The sequence below is a fragment of the Staurois parvus genome, unplaced genomic scaffold (assembly GCF_062004578.1).
Source record: "Staurois parvus isolate SC_StPar_1 unplaced genomic scaffold, SC_StPar_1.0 ptg000422l, whole genome shotgun sequence".
NCBI classification, from domain to species: Eukaryota; Metazoa; Chordata; class Amphibia; order Anura; family Ranidae; genus Staurois; species Staurois parvus.
In genome coordinates, this window is record NW_028318218.1 from 5193127 (window position 1) to 5217748 (window position 24622).

Here is a 24622-nt window from a genome sequence, read left to right on the forward strand (position 1 = left end):
ACGCTTTTATATCACCAACAATTTTGTGACTTTTCCCAGTGATTCAAATCTAATCAATAATTCCAGGTGACTTCCTTAGTGAGTATAAGATGCGCGCTCACCTCCAGATTAGCCTGTACCAGGCTAATAACATTTTTGTCCACTTAATGGGGCTGATGTTTGTTGCACCATATAAAGAGTGGTGGGAACCTCTCAGTCTGATTCCTGTGTCCTATTCTTGCTGGGATCTCCCTCTTATACTGCTTATCTCCTGCTTTCCTTTCCTTGGCAAGTGCCCTCAGTTGAAAGAAAATTGCCAAAAATAGTGCTTTATCCTTTTTTACAAAACAGTGCTTTATTAAAGTACCAGTTGCACTCACATTTAAATAATGTAAAAAATACATCAACAGCATGCCAAACACTGCCTGCCTTGTGTAGACCTGCCGTCCTCGAATGGCAAAAGATAAAGCACTATTTTTGGTAATTTTCTTTCCACTGAGGGCACCTGCCAAGGAAGGGAAAGCAGGAGATAAGCAGTATAAGAGTAAGATCCCAGCAGGAGTAGGAGACGAGAAGCAGCCTGAGAGGGACCCACCACTCTTCATATGGTGCAACAAAGATCAGTCCCATTAAGTGGACAAAAAGCGTTATTAGCCTGTTACAGGCTAATCTGGAGGTGAGCGCACATCTTATACTCACTAAGGAAGTCACCTGGAATTATTGATTTGAATCACTGGGAAAAGTCACATATATTTTTTTCATTGAAGACTGATTAATTTTTATATATTTTTTATATTATATATTTTTTTTGTATGATGAGCACAGGATGACATTTTGATTTCACATGATTTTCTGTTTTTCACAAGTTTATTAATATTGATTTTTTGATATATTTATTGGAAATATGTATTGATTTAATATTCAAAGAAGGAGCGCAACATATTGTTTTTATGTTTTTGAATTATTTGCACATTTAAAGAGGATGTGTTGTATGTTTGCGATCCTGTAATAGCAGTGAGTGGCTCGCAAGTTACATCTTTGTTTTTATTTGAATTATACCAACAGATGCACCACATGATGATGCTATGAGATGAGTGGTTTTAATATACGTGATGTACGTGGCTTTTTAATAAATTATGTTATTGACTGAGATCACTATGCCATTGGAGTTTTATTTTTCTTTTCCACATAAATAGTGAGTTGGAGAGAGAAATGGTTAAGGACTGGATACTGGAGGCTGTGGTGGAGTTATAAAGCAAAATGCGTCAGTCATGAGAGCGGTTGGCATGTTTATCTGGTGAATTGCTTTCGATGCTTTGATAGCGCTACTAGTGAAGAGGAGATACATTTGTAGTGGGTCACCTATAGTTCACATGATAAAATATGTATATTAATAAATAAGAGTTGTACTAAGAATTCACTGATAGTACTTGTACATGAATGTTGCCATCTTAAAAGTAACCAAGCATGACATTGTTGTTTAATGTACTATTAGTCAGTATTGGGATGTGATATTGGAATATTCTGTTATTGTATATTTTGAATGTACAAGATCTATATACAGCCCAGAGCAGGGAAGAAGGAAAAGTCAACCTTATACATCACATAACCAATGATCCCGGAAAACTGACGGTGGAAATAGTGGAAATAGTGAAGGGAAGTGACGTCAAGACGCACACAGGAACCGGAAGTTGACCGGCGGCCATTTTGGAAAAGGGAAGCGAATGATCTGGAGCACCTGGACGTTCTTCCTGGATGGCTGTGAGGCTGTGAGGTTTCTATTATGAGTGATTACGTGCATAAAGGCTTGTTTTGATGTAAGCAGTTCAAATAAAGGTCATTTGATTTTACTATTGGCGGTATTACACTATTGTGTTCCTTATATTTTGTCCATGGATGGAGTAAAGTGCCTGGAAACAGTGGGATCAGCAATCCAGGGAGGATTGTGGAGATCATTCATCCTGAGAAAGCTGTTGGATTGATATAAGCATGTGTTTTCTGAAATGTTGGTAAGGGTACCCTTGCTATGAATAGAAGTGCACACCAGTTTGCAATTATATCTTTCTGTGTGTGGGATTGAAGGGTGATTCACACACACAGTGTTTTCACTGATTATTTCACTATTTCCACCGTTTTTTTCACCATTATCACTATTTGTCACTGGATTGTGGGAGATGAATTAAGTTTATATTATATAAAGGATAATGCACTATATGTTATTTCCTTTTTTTTGAGGTACATGCACATGGGAGATCGTTAGAAGAATTTCTGAACATCTTGAACTTTGATATTATAGGATAGTGAGAGTTAATAACTGTTTGATGGACTGATTGATGGACTTCACAGTTTTTATTTAAAGTTTGTTTATAACACTTTTACATATATAAATCTGTTACACCTTCAGGGGAAGGTGTTGTTTGTGTTAAGGGTTATTGTTTATCACATTTATTTAGGAGGTGGTTTTTTGTTAAAATAAAAAATAAGAATTGTTATTTTTAGCAGTATGGAAAAATTAAGAATTCAGAATGGTCACCATGGATGGCATCTCCTATTTTGTGTTCATTTTCTTTATTTCTCTAGTTCCAATCCATCAGTTACATTATAGTATGTTTTGTACTTACTAAGATCTACGCTTCCCAGCTCTAGCTATCTCTATAACCATGGTACTTGTCAGTGAATGCCATGGAAGTATACAGTTGGTGTCAGTGCCGCAGACAGTATACTTATGTAGCACCCTCCTAGTTAGCTAGGGGGAGCTAGCTGCTTATCTTTTCAGCTAGATTGGCTGAGTAGCAGCCTCTGCAGATCAGTAGCTTGATACCTCCCTCTGCTCTGGAATCTTGGAGAAGATTCTAGAAGCAGTGGGCAGGGGTGAGGAGGAACTGGTCTGCACTCTTAGGGGATTCTAACCTATCCCCAAGCAGGAAGTTTGGCATGGGATCAGGACAGCCCTGAAGAGTGACTGAGTCTGTTCAGTAGCAGGAGAGTTCTGGTGGAAGATGTGAGGAAGATGAGAAGCAGGAGCCTGGGAGGGGGCCAAGTGGGAAGGAGCTTACCTGCTGGCAAGGGGCAGGAAAGGAGGATCACTCAGCCTCACCAGCCCCCAGAGCGAGGACCACCTGTAGAGCCAGAAAAGGAGCCAGCCCAGTGGAAAGCCTGAAGGCAGCCACCTAAATCAGCTCACAGAACTGAGAGTAGTCCTACACACCCTGGGCCAGTTAAGGGTAAAAGAGCACTCTGATGGGAAACCTGATTAGCTCCTTACCCAGGACTGTTTCATTTAAAGTGGCAGGCACTAGATCCCCTTGCCCAGAGATTCCGTCAGGCAGCTGGATAAGAAGAGGTTTATTTGAGGTAAGGGGTGGTACACCAGGAGAGACTGGATAGCTCTCCAAGAAGAGTTTCTGCTTTGCAAAGACTAGTACATAGTTGCTAAGGAGTTTGTCCTCAGTTAACTATTCCTTGGGCATCCCATCTACCCCTTACCCCATCCAAGTTCAACACCCCTTAATAAGACATAAAACCAAGCTCAAGGACTGTTTATTGACTCTGAATGCAAGTCTGAGAAAATGCATGTTGGCTGGCTGTGCAGGACTATAGGGGGACCCAAATCTTCAGCGACTCCTACAGGTAGTGCTACGCTTACTATTTAGTCACCAGAAGGTACAGTACAATAGATTACAGAAGAAAACATATTTCATATACTTTTGTTTTACTCAGATCTGCTCAGCAATGACAAACAGATGAAGAAATGTTATACCGAAATTTTGGATACTTCAGCATGTCAGTGATTTTTGGAACCATGTGGACGCCATAAACAGTGTTTTTACACAGGCAAAGCTGTTGCTCTAAAACTGCACTGGGGGGGGGGGGCGGGGGGTCATCTATTGGCTCAGATCACTACATAACAGTCTGCTCTGGCATAAATCCACAGCAATGTGCAGGCTCTGCTACTTGTCTCAATTTATTTACAGCATATCAACAATTTAGCCAACAGTTAGAGAGTGACAGGTTTACTTTAGATGGACATAGTCAAGGTTTTTTTGCCTTTGCTAAACATTTTGCTTATACAACATAAAAAAGTGAAAACTTCCTGTTCAAAGAAATGTATATGTTTTTAAAACAGCAAAGGCAGTAGAGTAAGGGGAGCAATGGAGCAGTAAATGGAAAATGAATCCGGCACATAACAAGTATCAACTGCTAAGTATTTTAAAGGAGAAATATAGCCAAAGCTATTTGGGCTATAATTTCCTTTAAATCACATGAGTGCACTTCGCTCTGCTAAAGCCCGATGTTGGGTGACACCACTCAGCCTGTGAAGGCTCTGAAAATATCCCGACCGTATGGTTGGGTTCCACCAGAACCCTGGAACAGCACCTGGCTCAGCCTCTCAACTATTCGCTGAGAGCCTGAGCCAGCCCCTCCTGCCCCCTCCACAGCCTGGTGCTCCAGTATACATTGGAGGGGCAGAGCAGAGAGCCAGAGACTGACACTTACAGCTCTCTGTTCAGAGTGGATGGGTGAAATGAGAGACCAGTGGTGTTTGATCGCTCACTTCTCACTGGAGAGCCAGCAGGGGACAGATACGACATCATATTGATGCTGCATTCACCTAGGTGAGTATAAATGTTTTTATTTTTGTATTTTTCTCTTAAATTTACAATTGAATTTGTGCATAAAAACCCCAATTGCTGATGACATAAGTGATTAATCTGATTCGATTTGTTGACTATATTACCAGTGTTTTGGAACAGGGTGGTGATGTGGACATAGCATATCTTGATTTCAGTAAGGCATTTCATACAGTTCTACATAATGATCTAATACAAAAGTTATACAAGCTAGGACTTAGCCCTTGGGTGGTTCAGTGGATATGCAACTGGCTAAAGGATAGATACCAGAGTGTGGTTGTAAATGGAGTTCACTCGGAAAAGAGACCAGTCACTAGTTGTGTACCACAAGGCTCTGTTCTACAGTAAATATAAAAGTCTACACACCCGTGTTAAAATGTCAGGTTTCTGTGGTGTAAAAAAATGAGACAAGGATAAATCATTTCAGAACTTTTTCCACATTTAATGTGACTTAAAAACTGTACAACTCAATTGAAAAATAAACTTAAATCTTTTAGGGGAGGAATTAAACATAAAAAACTAAAATAATGTGGTGGCATAAGTGTGCACACCCTGTTATAACTGTGGATGTAACTGTGTTCAGAATTAAGCAATCACATTAAAAATCATGTTAAATAGGAGTCAGTACACACCTGTCATCATTTAAAGTGCCTCTGATTAACCCCAAATAAAGTTCAGTTGTTCTAGTAGGTCTTCCCTGACATTTTCTTAGTCGCATCCTACAGCAAGAGCCGTGGTCCACGGACAGCTTCCAAAGCATCAGAGGAATCTCATTGTTAAAAGGTATCAGTCAGGAGAAGGGTACAAAAGATTTTACAAGGCATTAGATATGTTATGGAACACAGTGAAGAGAGTCATCATCAAGTGGAGAAAATATGGCGCAACAGTGGCATTACCAAGAAGTGGACGCCCCTCCAAAATTGATGAAAAGACAAGAAGAAAACTGGTCTGGGAGGGTGCCAAGAGGCCTACAGCAACATTAAATGAGCTGCAGGAATATCTGGCAAGTACTGGCTGTGTGGTACATGTGACAACAATCTCCCGTATTCTTCCTATGTCTGGGCTATGGGGTAGAGTGGCATGACGGAAGCCTTTTCTTATGAAGGAAAACATCCAAGCTTGGATAAATTTAGCAAAAACACATCTGAAGTCTCCAAAAAGCATGTGGGAAAATGTGTTATGGTCTGATGAAACCAAAGTTGAACTTTTTGGCCATAATTTCAAAAGATATGTTTGGCGCAAAAACAACACTGCACATCACCAAAAGAACACCATACCCACAGTGAAGCATGGTGGTGGCAGCATCATGCTTTGCGGCTGTTTTTCTTCAACTGGAACTGGGGCTTAGTCAAGATAGAGGGAATTATGAACAGTTCCAAATACCTGTCAATATTCTATAAACTAGGCTTCTGCTAGAAAGCTGAACATGAAGAGGAACTTCATATTTCAGCATGACAACGACCCAAAGCATACATCCAAATCCACAAAGAAATGGCTTCACCAGAAGAAGATTAAAGTTTTGGAATGGCCCAGTCAGAGCCCACACCTGAATCCAATCGAAATCTGTGGGGTGATCTGAAGTGGGCTGGGCACAGGAGATGCCCTCACAATCTGACAGATTTAGAGTGTTTTTGCAAGGAATATTGCCAAGTCAAGATGTGCCATGCTGATAGACTCATATCCAAAAAGACTCAGTGCTGGAATAAAATAAGAAGGTGTTTCAAAAAAGTATTAGTTTAAGGATGCAACCATATTATTTTAGTTTTTTTTTATTTTTACTTCCCTCCACCTAAAAGATTTCAGTTTGTTGTTCAGCTGAGTTGTAAAGTTTATAGGTTACATTAATGGTTGAAAACGTTCTGAAATTATTTATCTTTGTCCCATTTTTTGACATCACAAAAACCTGACATTTTAACAAGGGTGTGTGGACTTTCTATATCCCCTGTAGGTCCTGTTCTATTTAATATATATAAGTGATATAAATAAAGGTTTGTTGGGTAAGTTATGTCTTTTTGCTGATGACACAAAGGCGTGCAATGGGGTAGATATCCCTGGAGGTGTTTGTAACATGGAACATGATTTGGCATTGCTGGAAGATTGGTCAAAAAAGTGGAAATTGCAGTTCAGTGTTTCTAAATGTAATATAATGCACCTAGGGAAAAATAATCCCTTGAGAGAGTACAACATTGGGGGTACATTATTGGCCAGCACTTCAGAGGAAAAGGACTTGGGGGTACTTATTTCAAATGATTGCAAAATGAGCAAACAGTGTGTGACTAAGAATTGGGGAAAGCAAATAGAATTCTAGGATGCAACACTAGAGGGGTCACCAGCAGGAGGAAGGAGGTCCTGATTCCCCATTACAAATCTTTAGTTAGACCTCATTTAGAATACTGTGTCCAGTTCTGGAGACCTCAATTACAAAAAGATATTGATAAGATAGAACGAGTCCAGAGACGGGTAACAAGAATAATGAAAGGTCTGGGGGATAAAATATATCAGGAGCGACTTCAGGAACTTAACATGTAGAGTCTGCAGGAAAGAAGGGAAAGGGGAGACATGATTGAAACCTTTAAATACATCAAGGGGGAATACATTAAGGGGGTGACTAAGGTTCAGGAGGGCAGTATTTTCAACATGAAACCAAAATCAATCAGGGACATGCGTGGGACAAGGATAGATCTATACTCAGACAAAAAAAGTTAACAAAAAATAAAGAAATTAAAAAACAAAACACCCCTCCCAAAAAAAACACCCCCTGCCCCCCCCCCCAAAAAAAATAAAATCGAAAATGAAAAAAAAAAAAAACCTGGCAGACTCGATGGATCACTAGGTCATTTTCTGCCATCACGTTTCACTTTTCTATGTTTGTATCTGAGGTCAAAACATTTTTCCAGATGCCAAGATGGCATCATGCTACCACGTGTATACTGCCATAGATTGGCACCAGGAAAGGAAAATTATGGTAAGTATTTGATACAGTTTTCAGTTTTACTGGTGAAAATATGGCAGCATACATGTGTTAGTATGCTGCCATAGATTGGAGCCAGGAAAGGAAAATGATGGTAAGTATTTGATGCAGTTTTCCATTTTTTCATTTTGTATAGAGTATGGTTAAAATTTCTGGGTTTTGCCATATGTATGCCATTGGGGAGATTTCCCTTCACTTCCTACTTTGTAGATACAACAGGATACAGTAAGAGATAAAATCTCTCCAAAGTGAGGTAAATACCCTTTTAGGCAAACCTCTTCATAGTGAGATGAATCCCATTTTGTGCTGGGACAAGAGTCACAACTGTAATATTTCCCTTCTATTCCTATTCTGCACGATTTTCTGATTTTGGTTTTTCACACATTTTCTGTCCTGGTAGCAGTCATCACCAGCACACATAGCAAGAGTACATCGTTTTAACAAGGACACAGACTTGGTAAAAGTCCTCACCAACCACCACTCAACCAACCAGCACTCAAGAACCAGTATTGGCACTATATAAATAATCAGGGCTTTTTTTAAGCAGGAACTTAGGGGAACGCAGTTGCGGCACCTCCAGCACTGAATATATGCAATGACAAGGGAAGCTAGGGTGTACTAGGGGGTCTATTGATGCTGGCAGCTGGGGGGTCTATTGTCACTGGGATGATCTATTGTTGTTGGGGGGTTGTGGATGGGAAGGATCTACGGTTGAGGGAGGGGTCTATTGTTGCTGGCTGCTAAGAGATCTATTGTTTCTGGGGTGGAACTATTTTTGATGGAGGTATTTTGTTGCAGAGGGCTATTGTAAAATTATATTTGGTTCTGTATTCCTTAAAAGGAGTGGAACTGGAAGTTGTGTAGGGGGCGGAACCAAGAGATAGAGCTCTGAGGTGGGTAGGGGAAGGAGACAAGGGACGGTCCTCAGAGGTGGGTTGGGGGTGGAGACAAGGGATGGTGCTCTGAGGTGGGTAGGGGGTGGAGACAAGGGGTTATTTAGAAGGGGGGAATACCTGCACCTATTCTGAGAAAAAAAGGTCCCGTAAATACAGTACCTATAATAAAATAATCACATTTCAACAGTCTTTTGTTGTACCTGAATGATAGAGCTCATCTTATCCAGTTACTTAAAGTGGTATTATAACCCATATATTTTTTTTAATTAAATGAGCCTCCAGGTGGTTTATGCCATAATGTGCCAGTATGCATTGCATATTAACATGTTATGAGAAACCTACCTGTCAAACGAAGCCCTCCAGCACTGTGCTGTCAACACTCCTGCTGGCCTTGAGCACTGCTATCCTTGGCCTGGTATTTCTTCTGTGTTCCATCTGCTTGGCTGCTTGAATAGCTGGGCCACAATGACATCACTCCTGTGCATGTGCATGGGAGTCACATCATCATGGCGCAGAGTGGGTGCCATAAATGTATGCTGGGTTACACATGCGTGGCTCAGTGTACATGACAGCTGAGAGGCAGGGGGGAAGCGTTTATGACAGAAGAGACCAATAGGGTCTCTTCTGTCATAAAAACCCTATTTGTCAGCAATTTTTTTTTTTTAAATTAGAGTTTAATACTGCTTTAAACAGAAGGGTGGTTGTTCTTTATTTTTTTTTCTAGCAATTTTGCGATTGTGTTAAAGAATATGTAAACCCAACATTTCATATTCCTGCCAGTCCTCCTGCTTTCCCACTAAAAACTGACCACACTTAGGTATAAGGGCACAGCATGGTCAGTTTGCTGGCTATGCTGGAAAATCAGCCTGCTCTTCTCCAATGATGGGAAGCTCACTGTGTTGCTGTTTCTCCTCCACCCTATCTGTTCAGCTGAGAACAGAGAGAATGTGATCACTTATAAAAAGCGTAAAAAAAAGGTATTTATAATAATTTTTTTTTAACATCTCTACACTATTGTTTTGCCTTTCATTTCTATTTTAAATTGAATAGCTTGGTTTACAAGGGAGGATGTACATATACTTTAAGCAGTTTGTTATCATATGATTGTATATAATACATTTTGCACTAAATATAAATTTTAGAAAAATGGGTGGACCCATGGATACAACGCAGAAAATGATGTGCTAAAATTCATTTTACTAGAAACTGGTCTTACTTTAAAATGTTACTAAACCCACAACAGTAAAATCAGTCTGTATATGCAGTAAAGCATGCTTGTTATACTCACTGTGGAACCTAAGGGGTTAATCCTCTGCATTGTGTAAAAAGGCTGTTTGATCCTTTCTTCTCTGTTCCTCCCCTTTTTCAAGCGACCACCACTTATCTCCAGACTGAATGGTAGGCATGCACATGCTCAGTTTGGTGAATATTGCTAGAGAGGTGTTTTTTTTCTTGAGAGAATGCATGTAATCAGCACAGGGCCAATCAGCACTGTCCAGACAGAGGTTAGGGGATTACCATCCTCCTACAGCAGAAATAATACTCCTCCTACAAGCTTTAACCAGTGCTCTGCTGAACACTGATAGAAGTCACAAGACTGCTCTAATTGCTGATGGGAAAAGGTATTTAGAAGTGTATATTTACTAAAATATTTGCACTTCCATGTTCTGTGTACTGTGGGAGACCAGATATAATGGATGTAGGGTCCTGGGTTTAAGCTACTTATTTTCTGGAAATCACACCTCCGGACTGTCTGCTATGCAAGCATTGTAACATAAACACAGAAATATGCAATGATATCAGCTTTAGAGCTTATCAGCACCCAGTTCCCAGCACATTCATCTACATTAAATTGAAGTAATGCAGATTTTTACTAATTATGTGAAAGCATTTTAGGAATCATTAATTTCAGTTTAACTTTGCAAACCCACAAGTAATAAATTGAGATCAATTAGCTTTTTGGATTGGCTCTACAGAGTAGAAAGTGAGATGATTTGTCTGTTTAATAGATGCTAAGTAAAATGAATGGTATATACAGTGATAGCTTATACAGTGGCTAAACAAGTTTAATGTATTATACCTGGGACAATTTTTTTTAGGGTAAAACGGTATTAAACCCAAAAACAAAAATATAATATATTACAGGTTACCAATCATTACATGTGGTGGCTGCATTAGCTTTCTGTCTTTAGGCTTTTTTCCCTTTATTTCCACCTGCTGATCCAGCCAGTAACACACTTCCTGCTTTAGGGCATCTCAAATTTACTGGAGAAACAACAGAGACACCTTTGGACAGCAGCACTGTCAGTCTAGACAGAGGGCAGTGTTAGATGTACTAGCTGATTTAGATGGATTTAGATCTAGATGGGCAAATTAAAAGATAAGTTCACCTTTTGTAACATGTTATACCCATATTCAAGGTGTAACATGTAACGTTATGATTGGACCGGTCCCTGCTCCCCCCGATCCCTGTTGTGACAGCTAGAGGGGGATCTTCTCCCCGCTAGCGGTCGCAAATCAAAAAAAATGCACGGGGCTCTGCCTGCCCAGCCGCTTTGCTCATTCACAGTGTTCTGTGAATGAGCAAACTACAAGTCCCAGCAGCCTTTGTGGCTGTTGGCTTGTAGTTCTCAATGAACTAACACAGTGCAATGAGTGCTGTGATAGTTCATTGAGTTTTCCTGTCAGTAAGTATCGGCTTCCCCGTACGAGGTACGAGGCAGCAGATACACTGACAAGTCTGCAGGAGACCTGCATTCTGCCATTTGCTGCAGCAATGCTTCCCAGGCTCCCAAAACATAAAATAATAAATGCACATTTTTTTCACCTGCAAAAAAATGTGCGTTTATTATTTTTGTTGAAAGTTGCTAACATTCCAGCTAACACTTTTTAAACAGTTACAGCAACAGCTTTTTTTCCTTTTGGGATAAGCCCTGGTTCACACTGAATGTGACATTGAAATCATGCTACTTCACTTTCAAAGCCGCAAACCGGTGCAATTTCAGGTGCAGGGGCGGATTGACCATTTGGAAACTTGGGCACTGCCCAAGGGCCCGGGGTCAGTAGGGGGCCCCATGAGATGCCCCTGGTACCTTTTTCATAAGTTTTTTTGAGTTTGGGCAAGGACACAGGGGCCCCATAATCCCCTATTGCCCGGGGGCCCCATGAGTTGTCAGTCCGCCCCTGTTCAGGTGTGACTTGCCTGACATCTGCGCGACTTCATGCACAGTCACACCTGAAATAGTGCAGGAACTATTTTCAAAATTTGAACAGTTCCATTGCCGACCATAGGGTGCGACTTGTCATGTGAATTGGAACTGTCAAATCGCATGATAAGTTGCACTGGCGTAAACTAAGGCTAAAGATTTTAGGTCAGAGGTAAATTGTTTGCCTTAACACTATAACTGCCACTTTTGCTGGATAACATGGTCTGTTAAAGAGAATTGAACATTAGCAGACTTACTGGCAAGTAGAACTGGGCTTGATGTTCGAGTCAAAACCTAAGTTCGACTTGAACATTGGCCATTCGTGTGCGGCAAACACACGAACGGTAGGGGTGTTCAGCGGGCTGTGCACCTGCCACGCCCTGACAGTGCATTGTGATTGGCCAAAGCAATGCAATTGACCACAGATCAGGTGCAATGATCAGCGCATGATGACGTCACAGCGTATGACGATGTCACAGCGCATGATGACAATGCTGAAGCGATCCGACCAGAAGTGGGGGAGCGGGTACCTGTCAAAACCAGGTACCTGCTCCCCCCCCAAAAAAAAAGTAAAATGCCAAATGTAAAGGAGGAGAGGGGAGGAGGAGGGAAAATGAATCTTCCCCTTTTGGGTAAATTCCGCTTTGACCAATTTACACCTGTGCCTAGTGTTAGGGCTTTGAGATGGAAAACCCGCCATCATTACCATCAAACCCCAACAACCCGCAATGATGTCTGCGGGTGCGTCACTGTTGCAGAGATGAACTGAATCTATAGTCAGACCCGAGACTGTTATTTTCTGTGACCCGCCATCTGTTATCAGTTAAGTAAATGTTATATTTCATACTTGTAATTATTTGTGTGCTATTTCCCTGGTACTACATTGAGAGACTTAATCAGTTTCCTTGGGGTCAATGTAAATGAATTTAGGATGAACAATTGGAGATCACTTCAAGATCTGATCATTCATTTCTGCGATCAAACGCCATAGCACAAAAATTGGAGATACAAGTGGAAATACTGTATAGCTCCCCACCACCAATCTCCCTCATTCTCGGCATAGATCATCTCAGTTTCTACATCTTTGGGATAGATCCCAGAGCAGACTTCCCATGGGAGGAGACTGATTGGAGGCACGCAAATGAGAAAGTCTTCAGCTAATGTCTCTATATGCTGTGATAGCAGCATCCGTTTGTACAAATGGGAATCATGTGTCCACGTCTTTCTGGCCAAAACAGATACGTTGAAGAGTCAGACAGATGTCTAAGAATGAGAACTGGATTGTTGAGGGGCAGAGGTAGTCCTTGCTAACAAGCTGCAGTCTGTGGGTGAGCAGACTAGAGGTCCCAGTCTCAGGGGCGGACTGACCATTTGGAAACTGGGGCACTGCCCGAGGGCCTGGGGTCATTAGGGGGCCCCATGAGATGCCTCTGGTACCCTTTCATAGGATTTTTTGAGTTTGGGCAAGGACACAGGGGCCCCATGATCCCCTATTGCCCGGGGGCCCCATGAGTTGTCAGTCCACCCCTGCCCAGTCTAGTGACCGATGGAACCAGTTCAGCAGAGAGGCAGCTTTATTTTAAAGTGGTTGTAAACCCTACATACACCCATTGAAGTGGCTGGTTTCAGGTGATACACAGAGATTAAATAAATCATTCTACATAAGTTGTACCGGTTTATATACAGCCATCTTTCCCCTACATCCATTTAAAGTGCAGAATTTATACAGGATCTCTCAGCTCTGAAAAGCAGGAGGCGGGAAGCTGAAGTTACATCAGTGAGGTGAGAGCTGATTGGAGGGGAGGGCCACACCTCTCCTCACACAGCACGCAGGAACAGAGCTGAGGCCGTCGATCACATTCGGTGCACTCCCTGTCACCATTCTTCTCTTGGTGTCAGGAAAATGCATCAGAAGGGACATATGCATATAGCAGAGGAACGAGGCAGAGGACAGAAATGACACTTAGTACTCTGGATTGAGACAAGTACATGCGATAGAGGGATATGCTTTGTTCATATTTCATGTCTGAGGTTTACAACCATGTTAAGGAGGAAATAGACAAAGCTGTGTGACAATAGCCAGCAGCCTTAAAGATATTTGTGTTCTCTGTTCTGCTAAACAACCTCTGTGAGGGCAGAATGCTGTGCTATGCCACTGTATGAATAAATAAAATGGCCAAAAAGGGAACTAAAACATATTCTGCTGATTGCATTAAGTCCTTGGAAAGCTTTCGAAGCTGTATCTCACATTGTGCAACAACAAAATGGCAGCATTTGCTAGTAGCCCAAAGAGCAGGCAGAGAGAACTGGAATGACATTTGAAGAATTACAGCCTGTTCTCTGCCTTGCACTTTGCAGTGTCTTACTACATCATGCACAAATGGAATAGTATGTACATTACTTTTATGTTCTTTTGACTGGTAAAGCAGTGTTTGTTTATGTGCTTTAACTGCTTTGTGAGCTCTTTTTCTGGAGGTGCTATGTGTCTCCAGCATTTTCTGTATTTGTATTTATGCTATCGGTCATTTCAGGATTATTAGAGCTTACATACTGTGTCATGCAGCAGGTCTACAATCATGTCCTTCGCTTAAAATGATTGTAAACCCTCACCTTGTAAAACAACACATTCAGTTAAAAATAGAACTGAAAGGCAAAACATTTGTGTATAAATATAACAAAAAAATATTATAACCACCTTTGTCTCCTTTCTTTTTAAAATGATCACATATTCTCTGTTCTCAGCTGCACAAAGAGGTGGGGGAGGAGAAACAACAGCACGCCGATCTTCACAGTGAATGGCTGTGAATGGGGGGTGGGGGGGGGGACATGTCAGGATAAGTCTGCTCATTGGAGGAGAGAAGGCTGAGTTTCCAGCACAGCTAGGGAACTGACCATGCTGTGCATGTGCTCATGCTTGGTGTGGCCAGTTTTTAATAGAAAAGCAGAGCAACTGGCAGGATCATCAGGGATTTCACACAAAGGAATACAAAGAGAACAAGATCTAACTAGATGTGGAATTTTGATTCCCTGTCATAATGATACTCTGTGAAACGACCTCTGTTTGCCTGATCTAATTGTCATTTTGTAATCTCTCAATAAAAATACTGAAATACAAAGAGAACAAGAAAACTTTTTCATATCAGTACATACTAGTACAGCAGACACATATTAGGAATAGGAAATGTTGGGTTTACATATTCTTTAGTCACTAGCCTACTGGGCACTTTCACCCCCTTCCTGCCCAGGACAATTTTCAGCTGTCAACGCTGTTGCATTTTAAATGACAACTGTGCGGTCATGCAACACTGTACCCATATGAAATGTTTATCATGTTTTTACACAAATAGAGCTTTCTTTTGGTGGTATTTAATCACCACTGGGTTTTTTAATATTTGCATTACAAAAGACAGAAAATTTTGAAACTGAACGTTTTCTTTGTTTCTATTATAACATTTTGCAAACAGGTAATTTTTCTGCTTCACTGATGTGCATTGGTGAGGCTGCACCGATAGGCAGCACCGAAGGGCACTGATGAGGCGGCACTGGTGAGCATTGATGAGGAAGCACTGATATATGGCAATGATAGGCACTGATAAGCAGCACTGATGGACACTAATAGGCATCACTGAAGGGCACTCACTGGCAGCACTGATGGGCACAGATTAGCATCACTGACAGGCACAGATTGGCGGCACTGCTGGGCACTGATGGGTAGCACTGTTAGGCACTGATGGGCAGCACTGTTGGGCACTTTTGGGGCTGCACTGATAATCAATGCCCTGATTATCAGTGTAGCGGTCTTCTTTCACAGTTGCCGGTTATGGGCAGTTCTTTCCTCACGCTGTGACCGCACAAAGAGAGTACTGCCAATAACCGGGCAAGTGTATTTACATGGAGCTCAGCTGTGATTGGGTACAGCTGATCACGTGGTGAGCTGTGTCCAAAGTCAGCTTTTCTCAAACTTTTCAACACAGACAAACCCTTGAAATAATTTTCCAGTCTCAGTGAGCCCCTTCCAAAAAATACTATTTTTACAAGCCATGATACATTAGTGTGATGATCAGTGGGAAGAATGCTTCTCACACTTGTGGTCATTGGGAAGAATTACCTCCTTACAGATAGCTATAATCAGTGGGAGTGGGAACTTATCTCAGAAGCAGAAATTGCTAATTTCTTAAGGATCCCTTAGAAACCACTGGAGGAACCTTAGGGTTTCATGTGACCTTCGTTAAGAAACCCTGTTCTAAGTTATCTTAAATGGAAATGGGATGTGCATCCTTGATCTGACCATCGAACAATCTAGTAAAAGTTGAAATGTATACAAATGTGGATACTAGCCATCTTTGTCCTGAGCAGGTATGACCATAGTCTTGAAGTGGCCTAAATTGCAAACATGAACAAATTCAACCAAAAATGGTCAGAGCAGATGAATATCCTTCAATATACGCATGTACCTTTACCTCAAACCAGATCTGTGCTTTGCCCATTTATGGTGATATTAAAACTTTTAGTGCCAGTTCACACTGTAATCTCACAGGAAAACACTCCTTGTTCCTGTGCAATTCAGTGCAATGCGATTTGTAGCCCATTCATTTGAATGGGCTGAAATGGCACTGAATCACACGAAAAGTGGTGCCTGCATACTTTTAAAAATGCACTGCAACAGGATCATATAATAGTGTGATACCATGCAATTCCGTGCAGGCAAACGCACTGCATTTGCAATCTGTGTAGCAATCGTAGCCACAGAGATGGACGCGGTTCAACCATTTTGCAACAACCACCATCTTGGCAAAGGAGCATCCATCTTGTACAAATATATCTTTCCTCATCCCCCTCCCTCTCAGTTCATCTACAGTGACATGTGGCCTGAGTGATGAGAAGGGTCACAGGCAGCCAAAGCACAGCAGGACGCTCCGAGCTATATAACCTCACGAGCTGGGTGCCGAGCTGTCTAAGAAACTGTGCAATCTGGCACATTGTAAAACTATAAACTAAATCCCTCACTGAGCTTCAAAAGACCTTTCAAGGGGTCATAAAAACAGACTTACTTTTAAAAACTCACTTTGCATATAAGTTGATATCTTCATGTAGGACATAACTACCTAAACATGGAGCCTATATTCAGAAGGCTCAGTTTGAGGCCATTCTCCTGGTATGTGACACCCCTTAGCTGGCATACCTAGAAAAGCAGAAACGTATTTCTCTTGAAAAATTCAAGTGTATATTTCATATCTAACCGTTCCACAGATGCGTCTGCATATTAATCTACCCGCGGGGGGGACGGTTACATGTACCTAGGAAAAGTTATGGATCATAATAGCAGCTACGAGAGTTTCTAGTCATGACTTCGGGCTCCACCTACCCCTCCCTCCCCAAATAAGGCAATTGGTTCTTTGTTGTAAGGAGATACCCTGCTGAGATTGTAGAAAAAGGTCTGTTATGCTTGGAGTGGTGTGAGAGAAGGAAGAGTCTCCCTGTAACATCGAAACTGAGTGAGAGACCAGAAATCCTTTTGACTTATGAGACTTGAAGCTGCTTAAACTCCTTTCTGTTATCTCTTTGCTGTGCTATTGTTCTCTGTATATTTATATATATATTGGTTACATCTTTTTTCTGTAAATATTTTTATTGCACCCTTTTGACCCTTTAGTAATAAATCTTACTTTCTGAAAGTGTTGAACTCTTTCTAAAGCGTTTTAATGCAACTTACGAATTCCTGCCGCTGAAGAGCGCTACTATGTGTGTTTAACCCTCTGTATAACCTGTCTGCGGTGACAGTGGTATACAGACACTTATCCAATCATCCTAGTGTTATTGGTGATATTGCCGAGTTTCATCTTTCTCTGTACAAAAAGGAGGTTGTGGCAGTGTGAAGGGTTAATTGCGTAATTAACCTGACCCATTAACAATCGCGCTCAGGCTGCCGGTACACAGGTTGTGGATCATTAGCTGGAAAATCTGTGTGCAGGGTGCAGCTGGGCGTGGCATTGTTACGCACGTGACATCACAGTTTTAGATTGGCTAGTCCTTCGGTCACGAGTTTGGTGAGAAGGTCAGGGGTCTGACGGCGCGATCGTCACAATCTGCATTTGGGGTGTCTTGAGAATCTATTGACACCTGTAGTCCTGAAAGCTTGAGGGTAATGAGTGCTAGGGAAGAAGTCAGAGCACCAACCCCCTCGTTAACCGGAGGACCTTTCACTCGTCACCACTCTTCTATTGTCTGGCTACTATTACATTCCCACCAGTCCTGGTTACTCGTAGCACCCACATGCCTTCCCGTCCACTCCTCTGCTGGGTTAACTCCTTGTGATTGCTCTCTAATCCTTACTCTTCACCCCATGTGTATGTTACAGGCCCTGTTCTTTGGATACTCCTTGTACCTCCATGCACCCCCTTGTAGTTACATCAGACAAGGCATAGAAGAGGTAATGAAACTTTACTGAGAATTCAGTTACACAGTCCAACAGCACAGCATACATAAAACAGAGTCCATCCCTAACTATCTAGTGCAGGCTGCCCAGCTCATACCTTGCCCAAAATAAGAGTCCAACAAGTCCATGATTGGTAGTGTCTTAGCTCCAGGTAAAGCTTTCCAAGGTGGATGTCCCAATAACGGGATCTTCTGCTCCATCACAGAAAACATCGCTCAGCAGGTCTTTCTCTCTATTTCCATGTAGGCACTTCTGACCCTGGCACACCAATCTTCTCTTCTCTTTATGGGTTCACAACAGAGGGCAGGACCCAAAAATACCCAGGAAAGGTCTGAGACACAGTTAACCCCTTTCCATCAACTATGACAGGTGTATGTTAGTAGTGCAGGCTGACAGGAGTCATCGCTGTTCACATCTAGAAGCACACCAAGTGGTTACCTTATGTAAGGTATGGGTGCCAGAGCCTTACTGTATCCAGGCTTCAAAACCTGTCGCAAACCGCAGATAACTCCTTGTTATGTAGCTAGATGTGAACAGCGACGTCTGCTGTCATCCCATCAATACTTTGTACAGACGCAGTGGCTACCGCTATTCACATGCACCTGTCAATTCAGCCACAATTCTGCTGATTCTCTGGTGATTGCAGCCAAACTACAGTTTGAAGGAGATCTAAATCAACCCTATCACGAAAAATTATTATAATTTCTGTTACCTGTAAAATTAGGCAGAAAATATACACTCACCGGCCACTTTATTAGGTACATCCAGGCCAGTGCTTCCACTACCAAACTAGGCAGTCACCTTCAGTTGAGGGGAGGGGCGGCAGAGGGGTGGAAGAAAGGACAGAGGAAGATGCCGGGTGTCTGGGGCCAATGTAGCAGCTGAGCTGCCGTTCCTTCCAGCTTGCTTGCAGCTGCTGATCACTATGGAGTTCCAGTTCTTCTGTTTCCATTCATCAGCAGAGGCGGAGCTGCGCCTGTGGAGGAAGGCAATGTCTGACTCTGATGTCTTGTGTCTGTGTGAGTGTGACCCAGCCAGTCGGCCATCTATCACATGTGCAATGTGTCAGTGAGTGATGACATCATCACGATCCCACAGCCTGCTTTCTAGTGCCTGCAGGGCCTGCTGATCTGTGTCACTGTTGGTGTTGTGTTGTGTCGGATCTGTCACTGTGTGGGATCGCTCAGTTCAGGTGTTCTCTCTGTGTGTGTGTGTGTGTGTGTGTGTGGGCTGATCTGCCTTCTGTCACAGCATTTTATCTCCCCCCATTGCCTGGGGAATTCCAGCCTGGGATCTATCAGAGCTATCTTATGGCAATTATTTTTGCATATTAAAGAAATTTACCAGTTTAATGTTTTGTTGATTTAATGTTATCTACTGTCTTTAATTTTTTTTTTGGGGGGGGGGCAAGTAGGCTGGTCTTGCCTAAGGTGCAAAATAGTCTAGCACCAGCCATGGGTACACCTTGCTACCCGGAGTGGTCTTCTGCTGCTGTGGCCCATCTGCTTCAAGGTTTGACGTGTTGTGCGTTCAGAGATGGTATTCTGTGTACTTTGGTTGTAACGAGTGTTTATTTGCATTACTGCTGCCCTTCTATAATCTCAAACCAGTCTGCCCATTCTCCTCTGATTTCTGACATTAACAAGGCATTTTCGTCCACACAACTGCTGTTTACTGGATATTTTCTCATTTTCGGACCATTCTCTGTAAACACTAGAGATGTTTGTGCGTGAAAGTCCCAGTAGGTCAGCAGTTTTTGAAATACTCAGACCATCCCATCTGGTACCAACAACCATGACACGTCCAAAGTCACCTAAATCCCCTTTCTTTCCCATTTTGATGCTCAGCTTGAACTTCAGCAAGTCGTCTTCACCATGTCTAGATGCCTAAATGCATTGAGTTTCTGCCATGTGATTGGCTGATTAGCAATTTGTGTTACCAAGCAAATGAACAGGTGAACCTAATAAAGTAGTCGTGAGTGTATACCTTTCCAGGGTTTCTTGCCATCAAACAGGGCCCCTGAAATCTGCTAGGAAACTGGCACTTCCAAGGATGAATGACATGCGGTCAGAGAAAAAAACCAGTGAGAGTTGAGAGGGGCCCAGGAGGTCAACCAGAATTGTTTGTTTCCCAGCAGACTTCCAGGAACCAGGTACAGTAATCAGAGCGGTGTAGGGACCAGGAAAGGTGAGTATTTGCTGCCTACGTTTACAGATAATAGAAATTATCTTTTTTTTTGTACAGTCACTTTAAATTGATTGTAAAGGATAAAATTTTATTTTTTTAAAATAACAAAAATATTATACTTACTTGCTCTGTGCATGCATGCTCACTCCCAAGCCATCTCTGTGTGTTCATAAGACGTACAGAGCACAGCTCGGTGCATTCATGCTCCCACTTCACTGGCTGTGATTGACAGCAATGGGAGCTAATGGGAGAGGCCTGCTCTTGTGCACATCACTGGATCGAGATCTGGCTCGGGTAAGTATAAAGGGGGGAAGCTGCATGCATGTTTTTTCAGAGAATGCATTAAGGTAAAAAACCTTTAGAACCACTTTCATGCAATTGTTAGTAATTCTTTTCCAAAAATCAATTTACAATATATTTACAATATGCATTTTCAGAGGTATAATAGCATGAAATATTTCTTTAAACCAAACAGTTCTTGTTTTAATTTCATCATCATGTTAATCCCGTAAAGCAGTCATTCTGCATAATACCTGTCAAATTTAAATTTGAGATGCAAAAAAAAGTGCACATCAGAGTATTTTGTTACTGTGGCAGTATAGATAATAACTAGAAACATGCTGTTTATTTAATAGTATACACATTTATTTTATTCTGCGCATTGACACACAGTATTACTTACTGAGACAGGGCTTGTGACAGATTCCCAGTTTGTCTCCGATGCTGCAGGCGGAAAATCATTCTGAAAGGAAAAAGCTAGCATAAGAATTTAAACAAAGGCTGTGGCCAGGGATAAGATCTTTACTGTTAGATTTGAATAGCCTTTCAGGCATCCAGACTAGGCTGCTATAATAGACCGTGAAAATACAGGATTACTTCATTCTGCGGGGCTGCGACTCGCAAAGATGGAAATTCTACTGAGAGCTGCAAGATAAATTAACATTATCTTATGCATTTTGATTTGTTACATTTTTCAAACTTGCTTATTATTTTAAAGCCAAATTCAAATTATATATTAAAAGCCAAAAGTTAAGTTAGTTATGTAAACTAATATAATAATCAAATTCAATTTTAAATACAGCTTGTTTATAACCAGTTTTTAGTCTTTATTTTAGATTTTTTGAGTGAGCGAGATCCAGCTATTGGGTAAATCAGGTCTATATTGGACCATTAGGTACACAGTTGATATTTTCTTCACTTTTTTTTCAATAAATTATTGTTAATATAAATATTATAGTTAATATGAAATAGTTCATATTAATATTTTTTTTTGCCAGTAGTTGGAGCTCACTAAAATGCTTTTCAAACTCTCCTGACACAAATAGTAGTTACACAGTTAGTCTGGTTGAAAAAAGACACAAGTCAATCTAGTTCAACCACTAAACAAAATAAATAAATAGAAAATCTCCATATACACAATCTTACACAATCTTATACCCACAATTGATCCACAATTGATCCAGAGGAAGGCAAAAAGTCCTTCCTAATCACCTGGAGGCAATCAAAAGTTCCCTGGACCAAAATATATAGTATTTTTACCTATGAATGCTAGTATCCAGCTATGTATTGTGCATTTAGAAATGCTGCCAGGTCTCTTTTAAAACTAAATTGACCAGAACTAGTCTATTCTACATTTTTACAGCTTTTACTGTGAAGAAGCTTTTCCATAGGTGGAGGTTAAATCTCTTTTGCTCCAGATTTAAAGAGTGCCCCTTTGTCCTCTGTAATAACCTGAAAGTGAATAACTTTATACCGCATGTGGCAGACACAAGGCCTGTGGGACGAATCTGGCCTACTAGGCCTTGTCATGTAGCCCTTGCAGCGGCTACTGGCTACCACCTCCTGCTCTAACCCTCTGCAGGGTGAACAGGTTGTCTTGTCAACAGGAATAAATAATTCCCTCCACTTGCTGGGGGGGGGGGGGTAGTGGTGGGTGCAAAGGTCAGAACCCAGGAGGAGGGGTGGAAATAATATGTTGCACACTGTGCATATCGCACTCATGAACTCTGCACTCTGTACATAGCGCACTTCTGAATCCTGCACTCTATGTGGATTCAACCGGCCCTTTGAGGGCAACCAAACTGCTGATGAAGTCCCTGATGATTTTGACTTTGACACCCCTGCTCTACACCAATATACAAATTGTATTTATGCATCGTGATCATATCCCCCCTTAATCACCTCTTCTAAGAATAAATTCAATAAGGATAGAGTTGTCTAAGAAGTTTGATTGCTAGTTCTTTGTGCAATTGCCCCCTTTGCTGCCTTTTTAAATTTTTTTTAAATTATTATTAGCAGCTTTTTTGGATTTTATCTCAGATTCACTCATCCCTAGGAGTTGATTTCCCATATAGGCTGCTCATTTTGCAAGTGATATTGAACTTTGCAAGGATATTTGGAAAGAATTTAGTGAATGTGGTGAAATTTCACTTTTCAAAGAATACCCAATCATGTGCAAGGAAAAAAAAACAACATTGTTGCTTGATGGATGATGGAATTTAGCAGAGCTGCACCTCTCTCACTAATCTCTAGGGGAAATTCCCTTGCAAATTGCTAGTTCCTATGCAATTTGAACAGTCTACTTGCCTTCAGTAAATCACCCTTCTAGTCTCTACCCTAAAGTCCCATTACTTCCATTCACTTTTTCCCCCTTTACTTTTGTTATCTTGTTTACCTTACCTCAATATAAGCTCATTTGGGTAAGACTCTCTTCCACTTTTTTACATATCTGTTTGGAGTTTTTATTTGCATACCTTTACTATTTGATGTACAGCGCTGTTAAATATGACCATGTATTATAAACAATATTAAAGGTAGCCTAGAAGTAGCATGATAGGAAAATGCAACAAGCTAATATTAGAGCTTATAGACATTTGATGGTGGTTGTACTTCATGTACAACCTAGTTTCCAAAGATCTTTCTAATAAAAGTTTTTTTTCTGCAAACATGGACAAGTTAGCAATCCAAAGACAAACAAACGAAACCAGCACTCAAATCCTCATGCAGACCAAAGGAAATTCTGAATGCCAAACGAAGAGGTGCTGCCCTTCAAAGATCGGGGAATCTAGACATTGGTGAAAAAAAGCAGACAAGGGCGCACTCTCATCATGCATTACCGTGGTAAACCACGTATTTATTGTGTAGACAAATGGCATTTAGCAAACTTGTATGTTTACTTATGTAAGAGGGAGCAAAAGTACTTTGGGCATTGCCTGTATTGGAGGAAACAAAATCCACTCTAGCCTATCAACTTTGCCCTGAGCGAGGCTTGCCCCAGGAATGTCAACCAAGAGGTCTTGCAAGGCAAATTTCCCAATCTGACGGTAAACATTATCTAATGTCTGTAGGCACCTTAGGAGAGAGACCCATGGCTATGTGGAAAGGTACCAAGAAGCAGTGGTTTGCAGAAGAGTATGTGTAAGTACGCAAGGGTTACGATAGTCAGTTTTAAATTGGGAGTCCTCTTCAGTGTACTTTTACCACTGCTTTTAAGCCTTGTTTATTTCAGTTTATCCAATTTATTAAAAACAAGGTATGTATTCATTAAAAGGTCAGCTTCATACTGAAATGCGTATCTTTGTGTCTGATCACGAATTAAATAAAAAATTGAACTTTAGTCAGCAGAATTAAGTCCTGATAGATCACTTCAGACTGGTCCTTTCTGTAGGTACAGCTATGTAAAACATTAAAAATAAGTGCCTATACATTTTAAAATCCAGTAATGCACTGTCTCACTGTGCTCTGCACATGCCCAGTTGCTCTCTATTCTCAGCACTGTGCAAAAATCAGAGCCACTAGAGGTTGATCAACTGATAGCTTTAAGATTTACTGTTGGGGGAAGAAAAGCAACAGGAATGACATAGACTGTGCTGAGGAAACACAGATTAGGGATAGAAAAAAAGAAAAGCAGGAGAGGTGACAGGACATACTCTGCTGCCAGGTAGACACAAAATAATTAAACTTAAAGAAGAAATCCGGGCAAATTTTTTATTTACCCATGCAGTCCTGAGGCTGTGCCCACACTGCAAGGGTTAAATGCTCATTCTGAGCCAGGGGCTCAGAAAGTAAAGATATATTTACCTAATCCACTGACCCTCCGAGCGCAACACCGGTCCCTGCTGCTCCTGTCCCCCCACACACATGCTAGCAGTCTTATAAATGGGCTGTTCCTGACATTATCATGCCCATAGAGCAGAGCCATCCTGCTCCAGGATGGCAGCAAGAGCGAACTTGGAGGAGCGTGGTTTTCTGGTGGATTGTAGGAATGGGTAAGTATAGCTTTACCCTGAACCCCTAGACAAAGTGAGCACTTAACC

At 41.4% G+C, this 24622-nt stretch overlaps 1 protein-coding gene across 2 annotated transcripts in view; it reads right to left on the reverse strand.

The window, feature by feature from the left end:
• PDGFD (platelet derived growth factor D) overlaps nucleotides 1-24622 on the reverse strand; it is a 363209-nt gene that overhangs the window by 51915 nt on the left and 286672 nt on the right. Inside the window, exon 4 of one of the 2 annotated variants that reach the window (XM_089687279.1) lies at nucleotides 20989-21048. The exons of the other annotated variant lie outside the window; for it this stretch is intronic. Within the exon in view, the coding sequence (XP_089543405.1) occupies nucleotides 20989-21048 (60 nt within the window). The remainder of the gene's footprint in view (nucleotides 1-20988; nucleotides 21049-24622) is intronic. 2 annotated transcript variants of the gene reach the window in all.